General features: G+C 46.4%; 1 protein-coding gene across 3 annotated transcripts in view; it reads right to left on the bottom strand.

Annotated features, from left to right (window-relative positions):
- The window catches only part of xylt2 (xylosyltransferase II), a 312,882-nt gene that overhangs the window by 129,538 nt on the left and 165,120 nt on the right, over nt 1-18,224 (bottom strand). For all 3 annotated transcript variants that reach the window (XM_072242003.1, XM_072242005.1, XM_072242004.1), the window contains one exon: nt 7,965-8,167. In XM_072242003.1, the coding sequence (XP_072098104.1) occupies nt 7,965-8,167 (203 nt within the window). The remainder of the gene's footprint in view (nt 1-7,964; nt 8,168-18,224) is intronic.

Below are 18,224 nucleotides of genomic sequence, written 5' to 3'. Positions count from 1 at the left end.
ATCAGAAATCTGTACTGGGAACAAACTGCCACTGTAAGAATAGATGGAGAAGTGAGTCAGTTTATGAAAATCAAGAGAGGTGTTAGACAGGGGTGTGTTTTCTCCCCTGATTTATTTAACGTGTACAGTGAAACAACATTACAAAAAATAAGAGACATCTTGGGAATCAAAGTTGACGGTGAAAACATCAATAATTTCAGATATGAAGATGACACTGTGTTAATTGCAAGTACGGAGGAAGAACTACAAAACTTAATTGATATAATTGTTGAAGAAAGGGCAAAAATGGGTCTATCTATCAATTGCAAAAAGACAGAATGTATGGTGATATCCAAAAAGAAGGAGAGTCCTATCTGCAGGTTGAGAATAAACGGGGAAGACATAAAACAAGTAAAGAACTTTTGCTACTTAGGAAGCTGGGTGACATCAGATGGCAGGTGCGACTTGGATATCAAAAGAAGAATAGGGATGGCAAAAGACACCTTTACGAGAATGAAGAGTATACTGACCAATACTAAACTAGGCATGACAACCCGCCTCAGAGTACTTAAATGTTATGTTTATACCAGTTATGTTATATGGCTCAGAATATTGGACAACATCTAGTAACATGAGGAAATGAATTGTAGCAGCAGAAATGTGGTTTTTGAGGAGGATGCAAAGAATATCATTGATGAAACGAATATCTAACGAGGATGTCATGAACAGAGCAAACACAAAAAGGGAAATAATGTGTGAGATCATGAAAAGGCAATGTAACTTCATTGGACATGTGATTAGGAAAGAGGAGTTAGAATGCATGGTAATTATGGGAAAGATTGAAGGGAAGAAAGAAGAGGAAGACAAAGACAAATGATGATGGAGACAGCAGCCAGAGAATTGAAAATGAATACTAATGAATTGATCCACTTGACCCGAAACAAGAGTGTGTGGGCCATGGCAGTCAAAACTCAAACTAGGCATGGCACCTGATGATGATGATGAGTCCAGTCTAGTACATAGCTAAGGAGTTGGTGCAGGAGGGAGGGCTTCAGATTTATGAGTCACTGGGCTCTCTTCCAGAGTAGGTGAGAAATATACAAACAAGATAGGTTGCATCTGAACTGCAAGAGAGGCAATATCCTTGTTGGGAGGTTTGCTAGTACTGCAAATTGGAGTCTCAAAGGGAACAAGAGCCACAGCAGCAGGGTAACAGGTGGTGGGGATGGGGGCAAGAAAGACTGAAATGAAGGTCAGCAAGAGGCAGGTTTATAAACGTGATGGGTCTGATGAGTTAAAAAGTGTTTATTTCAACACTACATGGAATTATGATGTTGTTGCCATCACAAAAGCCTAGTTGTGTTAGGAGTAGGATTGGCAGCTCAACATCGTTGCTTCAGGTGTGATATAGAGGGGGGTAAAGGAGACAGAGGGGTTGCACTACTGATAAGGGAGAATGTTGCGGCAGTACTCAAAGAGGACATGTTGGAGTGTTCATCCGTTTTGGGAATAGTAACCACAACCGATTACTTCTTAAGATAGTTATGAATAAGGATAAAATTTGATCTTCCAGGAAGGTGCTAAATTGGGGAGGGCAAATTATAACAGGACAAGGCAGAGCTTTGATTGGAATCAGCTGCTTTCACTAAGTCCATGTCTGACACGTGGGAGTTGAAACAAAGACCAGCTGGTCTGAGTTCAGGATCAGCATGTCACGGTAAGGGCTCAGGTCAAGGATAGAAAGGTAAGAGAACCTTGGATGATCCAAGAGGTCCTAAATTTACTTTAAATAAATGAAATTGAATCTGGAGCAGAGGAGGATGATTGTGAGGTCAAGAGTCCACCTTCTCCAATTAGGAACCATTCAATAGTTTTATAACAATAAACACTTGTTGTTTTGCAGCACAGGTACTACGAGGAGAAGAAGCTGTTTCTAAGATGTTGAGTTCAGGCTCCCATACCTCCTCTCTGATGGTAGCAATGAGAAGAGATCATTTCCTGGGTGATGGGGGTCCTTAATGATGGATGAGGCATTGCTTTATAAAGATGTCTTTGGTGCCCATGATGGGTTTGCAACCTTCTGCAGCTTTTGCTCAATTTAAATCACTAAGTTCCTCTAACTGATTACTGTTGCTTCAAATGCCAGCATCTGCAGTGTCTTGTGTTCCCATCCCCTGTCTACCTAGCCTCAGAGGTTAGGTTTCCCAATACCATCATTCTGCACCACCTCAATCTCATGGGTGTGTTCCAGGAACCCACCACTCTCTCGTGACGTATGACGTATCTATCTCTGACATCTCCCTTAAACCTCCTCCACCCACATTAGACAAATGTCCTCTGGTACTGGCCATTGCTGCCTTGGAAATAGATGCTGCTGTCTACTCTACCTCTCCCTCTCACAATCTTATACACTTCCATCCTCTGTCATTCCAAAGAGAAAAGCCCTATCTCACTAAGTACTTCCTCATAAGACACATTCTCTAATCCAGCATCCTGGTAAATCCGCAAACACGAGGAATTCTGCAGATGCTGGAAGTTCAAGCAACACACATCAAAGTTGCTGGTGAATGCAGCAGGCCAGGCAGCATCTCTAGGAAGAGGTACAGTCGACGTTTCAAATCTCTTACTAGCTCTTCCTTCAGTTAGTCCTGACGAAGGGTCTCGGCCCGAAACGTCCACTGTACCTCTTCCTAGAGATGCTGCCTGGCCTGCTGCGTTCGCCAGCAACTTTGATGTGTGTTCCTGGTAAATCCCCTTCGCACCTCCTCTTAAGGTTCCTATTATGAGAACTGAACACAATACTCCAAGCAACACACATCAAAGTTAGGAAGAGGTACAGTCTACGTTTTGGGCCAGGACCCTTTGTCAGGACTAACTGAAAGAAGAGATAGTAAGAGATTTGAAAGTGGGAGGAGAAGGGGGAGATCCGAAATGATAGGAGAAGAGGGGAGAGGTGGATCTAAGAGCTGGAAAGTTGATCGGCAAAAGGGATACCAGGCTGGAGAAGGGAAAGGATCATGGGACGGGAAGCCTGGGGAGAAAGAGAAGGGGGGAGGGGGGCCCGGATGGCAGAGAGCAGGCAAGGAGTTATAGTGAGAGGGACAGAGGGAGAAAAAAGAGAGAGAGAGAAAAAAGAGGAAAAAAATAAAAAATAAATAAGAAATATATTAAATAAACAAATAAGGGATAGGGTGTGAAGGGGAGGAGGGGCATTAACGGAAGTTAGAGAAGTCAATGTTCATGCCATCAGGTTGGAGGCTACCCAGACGGAATATAAGGTGTTGTTCCTCCAACCTGAGTGTGGCTTCATTTTGACAGTAGAGGAGGCCGTGGATAGACATGTCAGAATGGGAATGGGACGTGGAGTTAAAATGCATGACCACTGGGAGATCTTGCTTTCTCTGGCAGACAGAGCGTAGGTGTTCAGCAAAACAGTCTCCCAGTCTGCATCGGGTCTCGCCAATAAATAGAAGGCCGCACCGGGAGTACCAGACGCAGTATATCACCCCAGCCGACTCACAGGTGAAGTGTCGCCTCACCTGGAAGGACGGTCTGGGGCCCTGAATGGTGGTGAGAGAGGAAGTGTAAGGGCATGCGTAGCATTTGTTCTGCTTACGAGGATAAATGCCTGGAGGGAGATCGGTGGGAAGGGATGGGGGAGGGAAAGGTGTGCTTGGTGGTGGGATCCCGTTGGAGGTGGCGGAAGTTACGGAGAATTATATGTTGGACCCAGAGGCTGGTGGGGTGGTAGGTTAGGACAAGGGGAACCCTATTCCTAGTGGGGTGGCGGGAAGATGGGGTGAGAGCAGATGTGCGTGAAATGGGGGAGGTGCATTTGAGAGCAGAGTTGATGGTGGAGGAAGGGAAGCCCCTTTCTTTAAAAAAGGAAGACATCTCCTTTGTCCTGGAATGAAAAGCCTCATTCTGAGAGCAGATGTGGCAGAGACGGAGGAATTGCGAGAAGGGGATGGCATTTTTGCAAGAGACAGGGTGGGAAGAGGAATAGTCCAGGTAGCTGTGAGAGTCTGTAGGCTTATAGTAGACATCAGTAGATAAACTGTCTCCAGAGATAGAGACAGAAAGATCAAGAAAGGGGAGGGAGGTGTCGGAAATGGACCAGGTAAGCTTGAAGGCAGGGTGAAAGTTGGAGGCAAAGTTAATTAAGTCAATGAGCTCAGCATGCGTGCAGGAAGCAGCGCCAATGCAGTCATCGATGCAGTGAAGGAAAAGAGGGAGACAGATACCAGCATAGGCTTGGAACATGGATTGTTCCACAAAGCCAACGAAAAGGCAAGCATAACTGGGACCCATATGGGTGCCCATGGCTACAACCTTCAGTTTGGAGGAAGTGGGAGGAGCCAAAGGAGAAATTGTTAAGAGTAAGGACTAATTCCGCTAGACGGAGGAGAGTGGTGGTAGAGGGGAACTGGTTAGGTCCGGAATCCAAAAAGAATTGGAGAGCTTTGAGACCTTCTTGGTGGGGGATGGAGGTATATAGGGCCCGAACATCCATGGTGAAAATAAAGCGGTGGGGGCCAGGGAACTTAAAATCATCGAAAAGATTCAGAGCGTGAGAAGTGTCACGAACATATGTGGGAAGGGATGGAACAAGGGGGGACAAAACAGTGTCGAGGCATGCAGAAATAAGTTCGGTGGGGCAGGAGCAAGCTGAGACAATGGGTCTATCTGGACAGGCAGGTTTGTGGATCTTGGGTAGGAGGTAGAAATGGGAAGTACAGGGTGTGGGAGCTATAAGGTTGGTAGCGGTGGATGGGAGATCCCCTGAGCTGATAAAGTTGGTGATGGTGTGGGAGACAATGGCCTGGTGCTCCTCAGTGGGGTCATGATCGAGGGGTAAATAAGAGGAGGTATCTGCGAGTTGACGCTGTGCCTCGGCAAGGTACAGGTCAGTATGCCAGACTACAACAGCACCCCCCTTATCGGCGGGTTTTATAGTAAGGTTAGGATTAGTGTGGAGGGAGTGGAGATCAGAGCGTTCGGAAGGAGTGAGGTTGGAATGGGAACAAGGTGTGGTGAAGTCGAGATGGTTGATGTCCTGTCGGTAGTTAGCAATAAAGTAATCCAGAGCAGGCAGAAGACCACTGATGTCTACTATAAGCCTACGGACTCTCACAGCTACCTGGACTATTCCTCTTCCAACCCTGTCTCGTGCAAAAATGCCATCCCCTTCTCGCAATTCCTCCATCTCCGCAGCATCTACTCTCAGAATGAGGCTTTTCATTCCAGGACGAAGGAGATGTCTTCCTTTTTTAAAGAAAGAGGCTTCCCTTCCTCAACCATCAACTCTGCTCTCAAACGCATCTCTCCCATTTCACGCACATCTGCTCTCACCCCATCCTCCCGCCGCCCCACTAGGAATAGGGTTCCCCTTGTCCTAACCTACCACCCCACCAGCCTCCGGGTCCAACATGTAATTCTCCATAACTTCCGCCACCTCCAATGGGATCCCACTGCCAAGCACATCTTTCCCTCCCCCCCCCCGCTTTCCACAGGGATCGCTCCCTACGCGATGCCCGTGTCCATTCACCCCCCCATCCCTCCCCACCAATCTCCCTCCTGGCACTTATCCTTACACTTCCTCCCTCACCACCATTCAGACAGGCCTTCCAGGTGAGGCGACACTTCACCTGTGACACTCACAACACACTGGAGAAACTCAGCAGGTCGGGCAGCATCCATGGAAACGAACAGTCAATGTTTCGGGCCAGAACCCTTCGTCAGGACTGAAGAGGGAAGGGGCAGAGGCCCTATAAAGAAGGTGGGGGGAGGGTGGGAAGGAGAAGGCTGGTAGGTTCCAGGTGAAAAACCAGTAAGGGGAAAGATAAAGGGGTGAGGGAGGGGATAGTCATAGTCATAGTCATACTTTATTAGTCCGGGGGGAAATTGCTTTTCGTTACAGTTGCACCATAAATAATTAAATAGTAATAAAACCATAAATAGTTAAATAGTAATATGTAAATTATGCCAGGAAATAAGTCCAGGACCAGCCTATTGGCTCAGGGTGTCTGACCCTCCAAGGGAAGAGTTGTAAAGTTTGATGGCCACAGGCAGGAATGACTTCCTATGACACTCTGTGTTGCATCTCGGTGGAATGATTCTCTGGCTGAATGTACTCCTGTGCCCAACCAGTACATTATGTAGTGAATGGGAGACATTGTCCAAGATGGCATGCAACTTAGACAGCATCCTCTTTTCAGACACCACCATCAGAGAGTCCAGTTCCATCCCCACAACATCACTGGCCTTATGAATGAGTTTGTTGATCCTGTTGGTGTCTGCTACCCTCAGCCTGCTGCCCCAGCACACAACAGCAAACATGATAGCGCTGGCCACCACAGACTCATAGAACATCCTCAGCATCGTCCGGCAGATGTTAAAGGACCTCAGTCTCCTCAGGAACTAGAGACGGCTCTGACCCTTCTTGTAGACAGCCTCAGTGTTCTTTGACCAGTCCAGCTTATTGTCAATTCGTATCCCCAGGTATTTGTAATCCTCCACCATGTCCACACTGACCCCCTGGATGGAAACAGGGGTCACCGGTACCTTAGCTCTCCTCAGGTCTACCACCAGCTCCTTAGTTTTTTTCACATTAAGCTGCAGATAATTCTGCTCACACCATGTGACAAAGTTTCCTACCGTAGCCCTGTACTCAGCCTCATCTCCCTTGCTGATGAATCCAACTAAGGCAGAGTCATCAGAAAACTTCTGAAGATGACAAGACTCTGGTGCAGTAGTTGAAGTCTGAGGTGTAAATGGTGAAGAGACAGTCCCCTGTCTTGTCTAGGCAGGAAAGATGAAGAAAGAATAGGGGAAAACACAATGGGTAGTAGAAGGAGGCAGAGCCATGACCGAGGTCATAGGCAGCTGGGAGAGGGGGCAGAGTGAAATAGAGATAGGCGAAGGGAGGGGGAGGGAATTACCGGAAGTTGGAGAATTCCATGTTCATACCAAGGGGCTGGAGACTACCTAGACGGTATATGAGGTGTTGCTCCTCCAACCTGAGTTTAGCCTCATCATGGCAGTAGAGGAGGCCATGTATGGACATATCTGCATGGGAATGGGAAGCAGAGTTGAAGTGGGTGGCTACCGGGAGATCCTGTCTGTTGTGGCGGACGGAGTGGAGGTGCACGACGAAGCAGTCCCCCAATCTGTGTCGGGTCTCAACTTCTGATACACACAGACCTCTGACTGCACTGACCCAGGCCTTCGTGGTTCCTTTGTGTCTCTACATTTGGTCTTCAACCTTCAGGCTTCGACCTTCGACTCTGCCCTCCAGACTTTGCTGAGTTTGATCTTTGGGTTCCTACTTCTGTACTGACACAGACCTCCGAAACTGGTGACCAGCCCTCCTGATTCAACCTGTACCCAGGACTCATCCCCCTTACACACTTCCAATCCAGGACCAATCTCTGACCTGGGGAATCGCTGGTCTCCTCAGCGCCTGCGACACTGCTTGCTCAGTCACTGATGTTCGACCCTGGAATGCTTTGATCTGGACTCAAGCTCCTGCTCTAACTCTTTATTTACTATCCTTGATCTCTAACTCTCTCTCATCCCTGTCCCTCAAACTTAACGTGACCCATGCCCCCCCCCGTCCTCAAAACATTTCCTATGAACCTAAAAATAAACAATGTCTAGGCCACGATATCGATGAACATTACAGCTCAATGTCATCTCAACCGGAATGGTTTCTCAAACAACAGCTGTATCCAACTATGCCATTATTGATGTAACTACTTTGCCTGTGTTTTAGCTTTCGTCAGTTGAGTGATGGGTTCTAAGATGAAAATCATGCAGCTATGAAGGGAAATAAATGGGGTGGTTTGTCACTGCAGCTTCCCTGATTAGAAAGGCATTGAGAGACTAGCAAAAATGAGATCTTCACAAAATAGAGCTGCTTTCATCTCAGCAACTCCAAAGAGAAACTCATATTTTCTGCTTCACCGTAATTCAAAGATACTGACCTGGTAGGGTAGTCAGTAGCACTCAAGTTAATGAAATAATCCCACTGCCAGTCAGACATTTCTAGCAGATCCTTCATGCAACGTAGGTACATCTTCAGGAGGCTTGCCCCTCCCCATATTGTGACCATTCGCCAGGGACTTATCCGGATGTTTGGGTATCGCTGTGCCAGCTCCATGACCTCTCTGTGCAGGTAATTAGAACGCTGCAAGAACAGAAAGGCAGAAGTTGTATTATAATTGTTTGAAACAACTTCTCAATTTCCCTTTTCTTAAACCACAGCTTTCTCCATCATCCATGTTTGTCATACTATAGGAAGGCAGAGATAAAGCTATTGAGAATGCAGAACAGATTCAGAAAGATGCTGCAGTGACTGAAGAACTTGAGATAAGAAGAGATTGCGTAGGCTGGGACTGTTTTATAGAGTCATAGAAAAGTACAGCACAGAACAAGTCCTTTGGTACCAAACTAGTCAGTGCTGAACCATTCAAACTACCAAGTCCCATCAACCTGCACCTGGACAATAGCGCTCCACAGTCCGCCCATCCATGTACCTATCCAAACTTCTCTTAAACATTGAAATTGAGCTCCCATGCACCATTTGTGCTGGCAGCTTGTTAAACACCTATTTGAAAGTTAGTGTTAACACCATTTAACAAACAGAAAATCACCACAACTTGTTAAAAGAACAAGTCTCTTGCATGGGATTTTCACTTTAGGGGGTTGTGAACAAGATCATGAGCAAGAGCGAGAGGCATATAAAAGGGAAAGTTGATTAGCCAATCGGTTAATTGTACAGCAGCTGCCAATAAAAAGAAGATAGTCTCAAGCAGATCAGTCATTGTGTGAGTGGGCCATTGGAAGAGTGGGGCCTTTAGCTCAAGAGGCTTTGGTGAGAAGAGGCAAAGGCTAAGGTAAAGTTCTGGTAAGATTTTTCTTTCTTATTGCACAGGTAGAACAGTGGGAGTGGAATCCAGGGCAGTGGTGTGTTTCTCTTCTGTGATGTGAAAAGTTAGGGAGACCTCCAATGACCCTGATGACAATACTTGCAAGAAGTGCAGCCAGCTTTAAGTCTTTGCAGAATACATCAGGGAGCTGCAGCTGGAGCTGGATGATGTACGGATCACTTAGGAGGCTGAGGGGATGATAGACACGAGCTACAGGGAGGCAGTCACACCTCAGTTGCAGGAGGAAGGTAGCAGGTTGACTATCAGGAGAGGGTAAGGGAATAGGCAGGCAATTTAGAGTATCCCTGTGGCCATTCCACTTAATAACAAGAATACTGTTTTGGACACTCGTGGAGATGACCAACCAGAGAAAACCCACAGCAGCCAGCTGTCTGGCACTGTGTGCTCAAAAGGGGGGAGATGAAGAGAGTGGTTGTGATAGGGGTTCAATAACACTGGACAAAAATATTTTGCATCTTGAATACTTTTGAGTGTATCTTATGGATTTTGGGCTGCTAATCATGAAAATTTCCATGAAATTTCCCTATCAAACATCATTTTCAAAAACATCTCCTATATTTGTTACTTATAGGTTAAAGAGAAGTAGGGGACTGAAACAGGCCCTTCGGCTCAGTAAGTCCATGGTGCCCAAATCATTTAAACTGCCTACTCCCATCAGGAGCACCAATGGGAGTACTGAGACCATAGTCCTCCATACCCTTACCATCTAAGTACCTATCCAAACTTTTCTTAAATGTTGAAACTGAGCTCGTATGCATTACTTGTGCTGGCAGCTCATTCCACGCTGTAGCGAACCTCTGAGTGAAGAAGTTTCCCCTCATGTTCCCCTTAAACCTTTCACATTAACCCATGACCTCTAGTTGTAGTCCCACCTAATCTCAGTGGAAAAAGCCAACTAGCATTTACCCAACATATATTCCTCATAATTTTGTATACCTCTATCAAATCTCCTTTCAAACTTCTACGTTTTAAAGAATACAGTCCTAAGCTATGCAATCTTTCCTTCTAACTCAAGTCCTCCAAGTTTGGCAACATCCTTGTAAATTTTCACTGTACTCTTTCAACCTTATTTACATGTTTCCTGTGGCTAGGTGACCAAAATTGCACAAAATACTCCAAATTAGGCCTCACCAATAGCTTATAAAACTTCAATATAACATCCCATCTTCTGTACTCAGTGCATTGATCCATGAAGGCTAACGTTCCAAACGCTTTCTTTATGACCCTATCTACCTGTGACACCACTTTCAAAGAATTTATGGACCTGTATTCCCAGATCTCTTTGTTCTACCACCCTCCTCAGTACTCTACTATTCACTGTGTAAGACCTACCCAAGTTGGTCCTACTGAAATGCAAAAACTTGCACTTATCTGCATTAGATTCCATCTGCCATTTTTCAGCCCATTTTTCCAGCTAATGCAGATGCTGCTGCAAGCCATGTTAGCCTTCCTCACTATCCACTACACCCCCAATCTTGTGCCATCTACAAATTTGCTGATCCAGTTAACCACATTATCATCTAGATCTTTAGTAGAGATGACAAACAACAATAGACCTAGCACTGATCCCTGTGGCGCTCCACTAGTCACAGGCCTCCAGTCAGAGAGGCAACCATCTACTGCCACCCTCTGGCTTTTCCCACAAAGCAAATGTCTAATCCAGTTTACTATCTTATCCTGAATGCTGAGTGACTGAACCTTCTTGACTAGCTTCCCATGTGGTACGTTTCAAATGCCTTAATAACATCCATGTACACAATATCCACTGTCTTGCCTTCATCAAATTTCCTGGTAATTTACTCGAAAAACTTTATAAGATTGGTTAGACATAACCTACTATACAGAAAGCCATGCTGACTATCGTTAATCAGTCCATCTCTACCCAAACAACACACATCAAAGTTGCTGGTGAATGCAGCAGGCCAGACAGCATCTCTAGGAAGAGGTACAGTCGACATTTCAGGCAGAGACCCTTCGTCAGGACTAACTGGGGGCATTGAAAGATTGCATAGCTCAGGACTATCCGCTCAGGGGATCTCCCATCCACTGCTACCAACCCTATAGTTCCCACACCTTGCACTTCCCGTTTCTACCTCCTACCCAAGATCCACAAACCTGCCTGTCCTGGCAGACCTATTGTCTCAGCTTGTTCCTGCCCCACCAAACTCGTTTCTGTATACCTCGACACGGTTTTATCCCCCCTTGTTCAATCCCTTCCTATCTATATTCGTGACACTTCTCACGCTCTTAAACTTTTCGATGATTTTAAGTTCCCTGGCCCTCACGGCTTTATTTTCACCAAGGATTTCCAGTCCCTATATACTTCCATCCCCCATCAGGAAAGGTCTCAAAGCTCCCCGCTTCTTTTTGGATTCCAGACCTAATCAGATCCCCTCTACCACCACTCTGCTCCGTCTAGCGGAATTAGTCCTCACTCTTAATAATTTCTCCTTTGGCTCCTCCCACTTCCTCCAAACTAAAGGTGTAGCTATGGGCACCCGCATGGGTCCGAGCTATGCCTGCCTTTTTGTTAGCTTTGTGGAACAATCTATGTTCCACACCTATTCTGGTATCTGTCCCCCACTTTTCCTGCGCTACATCGACAACTGTATTGGCGCTGCTTCCTGCACGCATGCTGAGCTCGTTGGACTTTACTAACTTTGCCTCCAACTTTCACCCTGCCCTCAAGTTTACCTAGTCCATTTCCGACACCTCCCTCCCCTTTCTAGATCTTTCTGTCTCTGTCTCTGGAGACAGCTTATCCACTGATGTCTACTATAAGCCTACTGACTCTCACAGCTATCTGGAATATTCCTCTTCTCACCGTCTCTTGCAAAAATGCCATCCCCTTCTCGCAATTCCTCTGGCTCCGCCGCATCTGCTCTCAGGATGAGGCTTTTCATTCTAGGACGAGGGAGATGTCCTCCTTTTTTAAAGAAAGGGGCTTCCCTTCCTCCACTATCAACTCTGCTCTCAAACGCATCTCCTCCATTTCACGTACATCTGCTCTCACTCCGTCCTCCCGCCACCCCACTAGGAATAGGGTTCCCCTGGTCCTCACCTACCACCCCACCAGCCTCCGGGTCCAAAATATTATTCTCTGTAACTTCCGCCACTTCCAACGGAATCCCATCACTAAGCACATCTTTCCCTCCCCCCCCCCCCGTTTTCTGCAAGGATCGCTCCCTACGCGACTCCCTTGTCCATTCATCCCTCCCATCCCTCCCCACTGATCTCCCTCCTGGCACTTATCCTTGTAAGCGGAACAAGTGCTACACATGCCCTTACACTTCCTCCCTTACCACCATTCAGGGCCCCAGACAGTCCTTCCAGGTGAGGCGACACTTCACCTGTGAGTCAGCTGGGGTGATATACTGCATCCGGTGCTCCCGATGTGGCCTTCTATAAATTGGCGAGACCCGACGCAGACTGGGAGACCGTTTTGCTGAACACCTACGCTCTGTCCGCCAGAGAAAGCAGGATCTCCCAGTGGCCACACATTTTAATTCCACGTCCCATTCCCATTCTGACATGTCTATCCACGGCCTCCTCTACTGTAAAGATGAAGCCACACTCAGGTTGGAGGAACAACATCTTATATTCCGTCTGGGTAGCCTCCAACCTGATGGCATGAACATTGACTTCTCTAATCTCCCCCTCGTACCCCATCCGTTATTTATTTATATACACACATTCTTTCTCTCTCTCTCCTTTTTCTCCCTCTGTCCCTCTGACTATACCCCTTGCCCATCCTCTGGGTTTTCCCCCCTCCCCCTTTTCTTTCTCCCTAGGCCTCCTGTCCCATGATCCTCTCATATCCCTTTTGCCAATCACTTGTCCAGCTCTTGGCTCCATCCCTCCCCCTCCTGTCTTCTCCTATCATTTTGGATCTCTCCCTCCCCCTCCCACTTTCAAATCTCTTACTAGCTCTTCCTTCAGTTAGTCCTGACGAAGGGTCTCAGCCTGAAACGTCGACTGTACCTCTTCCTAGAGATGCTGCCTGGAACCCGGAAATACTGAGTTGCCAGTCCTGCTCCTCCTGCAACTATCTCATTAATAATTCCAGGTGTTGATCCATACCCTGAGCTCATTCACCTTTCCTACAATACTTCTTGCATTGATATATGAAAAAAAGGAGGTGCATAGTTTAGGACACTAGTCCCATCAAGATCAACCTTTTGATTCCTGACTTTGTCTGAGATCTTACCAACATCTGTCTCCACAACCTCTCCCCTCACTGTTCTGGCACTCTGGTTCCCATGCCTGCAACTCTAGTTTAAACCCTACTGTGCAGCATTATCAAACCTTCCCACTAGGATATTAGTCCCCCTCTATTTCCATTCATAATTCAAGTCAATAAAAATGTTGCCCAAAATATAAGCTGAAAAGTTTTTGATCTTGTCCAGGCATGCCTGGGCATGCTTAGGTAGGGCAGATACTACATGGCAGGACAGGGTTTAGAAAGACTGTAAAAAGCATCACGCACACACCTTTCTATGCATCATGTTTACATGTGAATCCATTTCTGATCATGCTCCACACACACAGCATACTGTGTGTGCTCATTATAATATAGTAACTGTATTTTCAGGAGTATTTGTGATAGCAAACTGTTACAACAGTCACAATACTTTCTGTTATATTTTGGCAAATACACGTTTAAATCTCAAAGACAGAGCATGACTCCTCGTATTAAGAAAGCCTATGAGCTCTACTTTGGATGTAAAATTAGCAACCAAGACAAAGCCTGGGCACCTCATATTTGTTACGCAACGTGCACTGTCAATCTTAAAGCTTGGTTCAGAGACGCTCGGAGGTCAACGCTGTTTGCTGTCCTGATGATACGCTGAGAGCAGGAACATATGACAAACTACTTCTGCCTGACCAGTGTGTTTGGTTTAAGATGGTGCAACTAAAGGCAAGCAATAGCTTACTGGTAGTTCAAAAGCCAAGAAATTCGACCAAAAACATTATTAATAACACCTTTTCTGAAGTAAATAGTGGTCAGCTATTATTGCAAACAATGAAGAGGCGAGTGTCGGCAAAGCTGATCCGAGGGATGAGCAGTGCTGGTGCATTGCAAAGTCGAAGAATGACCTGTTCGAGATGGGGTCACAAACGGAGATGGTGTCGCTGTCAGCGATGGAGTTGGAGTGACTGACTCGGTAAGGAGGAGTCGAGGCAGAGGATTTCTGATGCCTGTCCACCAAACCCAGCTGCAGGTTGCACCAAGCCGATTTGGAGAGGTCGAGAACAGCTTCAGGCTGGGCGGCAAGCTCTGGGCTAAGAGCGTATCACCACGCCGGGGCCTGGGTCCTAACACAAGGCACAATCCACTGTTTGGACAATTTAAATGCTGGCCTAGATAGACTGCAAAGGCAGAGTATTGGGATCAGAGGTGAGGGTTAAGCCAATTTTGACCACTCTCCCATGATGTTCACTCCTCTCTCCGCAGCGCTGTCACAGTGAGACTGCTCCAGCTGCCGTGCTTTGTGTCTCTGAGCTTGGAGCTGATTTAACCATGCTAATATAGAAACAGAGAGAAACACAGAAAACCTAGAGCACAATACAGGCCCTTCGGCCACAACGCTGTGCTGAACATGTACTTACTTTAGAAATTACCTAGGGTTACCCATAGCCCTCTATTTTTCTAAGCTCCCTGTACCTATCCAGGAGACTCTTAAATGACCGTATTATATCTGCCTCCACCACCGTAACCCCACTCCACACACTCACCACTCTCTGCATAAAAAAACTTACCCCTGACATCTCCTCTGTATCTATTTCCAAGCACCTTAAAACTGTGCCCTCTTACATTAGCCATTTCAGCCCTGGGGAAAAAATCTCTGATCATCCACATGATCAATGCCTCTCATTATCTTATATACCTCTATCAGGTCACCTCTCATCCTCCATTGCTCCAAGGAGAAAAGGCCAAGTTCATTCAACCTATTCTCATAAGGCATACTCTCCAATCGAGGCAACATTTTTGTAAATCTCCTCTGCCCCTTTCCACATACTTCCTGTAGTGAGGTGACCAGAACTGAGCTCAGTACTCCAACTGGAATCTGATCAGGGCCCAATATAGCTGTAACATTATCTCTCGGCTCTTAAACACAATCCCATGGTTGATGAAGGCTAATGCATCTTAACCACAGAGTTAACCTGCGCAGCAGCTTTGTGTGTCCTATAGACTCAGATCCCAAGATCCCTCTGATCCTCCACACTGCCAAGAGTCTTACCATTAATACTATATTCTGCCATCATATTTGACCTACCAAAATGAACCACCTCACACTTATCTGGGTTGAACTCCACCTGCCACTTCTCAGCCCAGTTTTGCATCCTGTCAATGTCCTGCTGTAACCTCTGACAGCCCTCCACATTATCCATAACACCAACCTTTGTGTCATCAGTAAATTAACTAACCCATCCCTCCACTTCCTAATCCAAGTCATTTATAAAAATCACGAAGAGAAGGGGTCCCAGAACAGATCCCTGAGGCATACCACTGGTCACCGACCTCTATATAGAATATGACCTGTCTAAAACCACTCTGCCTTCCATGAGCACGCCAATTCTGGATCCACAAAACAAGATTCCCATGGATCCCATGCATCCTTACTTTCTCAATAAGCCTTGCATGGGGTACCTAATCAATTCCCTTGCTGATATCCATATACACTACATCGACTGCTCTACCTTCATCAACGTGTTTAATCACATCCTTAAAATAATCCAATCAGACTTGTAAGGCACGACCTGCCTCTAACAAAGCCATGCTGACTATTCCTAATCATACTATGCGCTCCAAATACTCATAAACCCTGCCTCTCACGATCTTCTCTATCAACTTACCAACCATTGAAGTAAGATTCACTGGTCTATAATTTCCTGGGCTATCCCTACTCCCTTTCTTGAAATAAGAGAACAAAATCTGTAACCCTCCAATCCTCCAGGACCTCTCCCGTCCCCATTGATGATGTAAAGATCATTGCCAGAGGCTCAGCAATCTCCTCCCTCACCTCCCACGGCAGCCTGGTGTACATCTCATCCTGTCCCTGAGACTTATCCAACTTGATGCTTTCCAAGATCTCCAGCACATTCTCTTTCTTAATGTCTATATGCTCAAGCCTTTCAATCTGCTGTAAGTCATCCCTACAATCGCCAAGATCCTTTTCCGTTGTGAATACTGAAGCAAAGTATTCATTAAGTAGCTTTGCTATCTCCTCCGGTTCCATATACACTTTTCAACTGTCACACTTGATTGGTCCTATTCTCTCACGTCTTATCCTCTTGCTCTTCACATACTTGTAGAATGCCTTGGGGTTTTCCTTAATCCTGTCCGCCAAGACCTTCTCATGGGCCCTTCTGGCTCTCCTAATTTCATTCTTAAGCTCCTTCCTGCTAGCCTTATCTAGATCTCTATCATAACCTAGTTTTTTGAACCTTTCGTTGGTTTTCTTTTCCTCTTGACCAGATTTTCAACAGCCTTTGTACACCACGGTTCCTGCACCCTACCATCTTTTCCCTATCTCATTGGGACATACCTATGCAGAACTCCACACAAATATCCCTTGAACACTTGCCACATTTCTGCCGTACATTTCCCTGAGAACATCTGTTGCCAATTTTTGATTCCAAGTTCCTGCCTGACAGCTTCATAATTCCCCTTACTCCAATTAAACACTTTCCTAACTTGTCTGTTCCTATAGATAGCATTGTGATCACTACAGCCTCTCCTCTTGTAGGCTTATCTACATATTGTGTCAAGACACCTTCCTGAACACACCTAACAAACTCCACCCCATCTAAACCTCTTGCTCTAGGGAGATGCCAATCAATATTGGGAAAATTAAAATCTCCCAGCACGACAACCCCATTATTATTTCATCTTTCCAGAATCTGTCTCCCTATCTGCTCCTTGATGTCCCAGTTGCTATTGAGAGGTCTATAAAAAAAAACACCCAGTAGAATTACTGACCCCTTCATGTTTCTGAGAGAGTGAGAGAGTGGCAGGCAGTGACAGAGGGGGAGGGGGAGAGGGAGAGAGAGAGAGCGAGCGAAACAGAGGAGGGGAGACTGAGGGGCCGCGAGAGAGAGAGGGGGCAGCGAGAGAGAGAGGGGACAGCAAAAGAGAGAGCGAGAGAGAGAGAGGGGGGAGAGGGAGAGGGAGAGAGGAGAGAGGGAGGAGAGAGAGAGGGAGGGAGGGAGAGAGAGAGAGAGGAATGACAGAGAGAGAGAGGAATGAGAGAGGAGCGAGAGACAGACAGAGAGGAGTGAGAGAGAGACAGGAGCGAGAGAGAGAGAGGAACGAGAGATGAACGAGAGAGGAGCAAGAGAGAGAAAGAGCGAGCGAGAGGAGAGACAGAGAAAGAGGGAGGAGGGAGAGAGGGAGAGCGAGTGAGCAGCGACGAGGGAGAGCGAGAGATAGAGAGTGCCAGTGAGTGAGAGAGAGTGGCTGCGAGAGAGAGTGAGTGGCAGCGAGGGAGAGGTAGAGTGGTGGTGAGAGAGAGTCGCGGCGAGACAGAGACAGAGAGACAGAATGGCTGCAAGAGAGAGAGAGAGTGTGTGGCGGCGAGAGAGGGTGTGGGGGCAGAGAAAGGGGGAGACAGAGGAAATGAGAGGGGGGCACAGAGAGGTGGCGGGGCAGAGAGAGACAGAGAGTTTGTAGAGAGGGCGAGAGAGGCAGAGAGAGAGAAAGAGGAGTGGGACAGAGGAGGTTTGGTGGGAGGAGCATTGGGGGACATTTGAAGTGAAATGTCATCTCTCTTTTTTGTTGATTGATGCTGCCTGATCTACCGAGTATTACCAATATACGCTGTTTTTACGTGAACTGTACAGCAATAGCAATTTTCTTTTTGTTTTGCCTAATTGCAATGCCAGAATTTTACCCAAAACTATAAAAACAAAACATTTATGTACTACACTCAGCTCCACAGACCGGGTTAAGATATGACTCTTCTGCTGAAGTTGCACGAAATTTGTAAAAAAATTGGTAGAACTGTAAAATTGGCTTCCATTCCTCAAACCTATAGTCAAATAAGCAACTGGGTGGGCCTAAGATTGACCCTGGAAGAGTAAGCCAAGTTGGCAGCGTGACCTTAATCATTTGTAGAGGGAGAACGTGGGCTTTTGCTTTGTAATCAAGGAAGAATGACAAGTATGAAAAGCTCCAACAATGATTGTAATAATAATGATGATGCCTGAATCACATTACTTCTGGCAACATCCTCTTGCCAATCAAGTAACCTTACTCACCATGTGGCATTGGCTATTAGGTTTACTGTAAAC

This window comes from Mobula birostris, chromosome 24 (genome assembly GCF_030028105.1).
Source record: "Mobula birostris isolate sMobBir1 chromosome 24, sMobBir1.hap1, whole genome shotgun sequence".
Taxonomy (NCBI): Eukaryota; Metazoa; Chordata; class Chondrichthyes; order Myliobatiformes; family Myliobatidae; genus Mobula; species Mobula birostris.
This window is presented reverse-complemented; position numbering and strand designations above follow the sequence as displayed.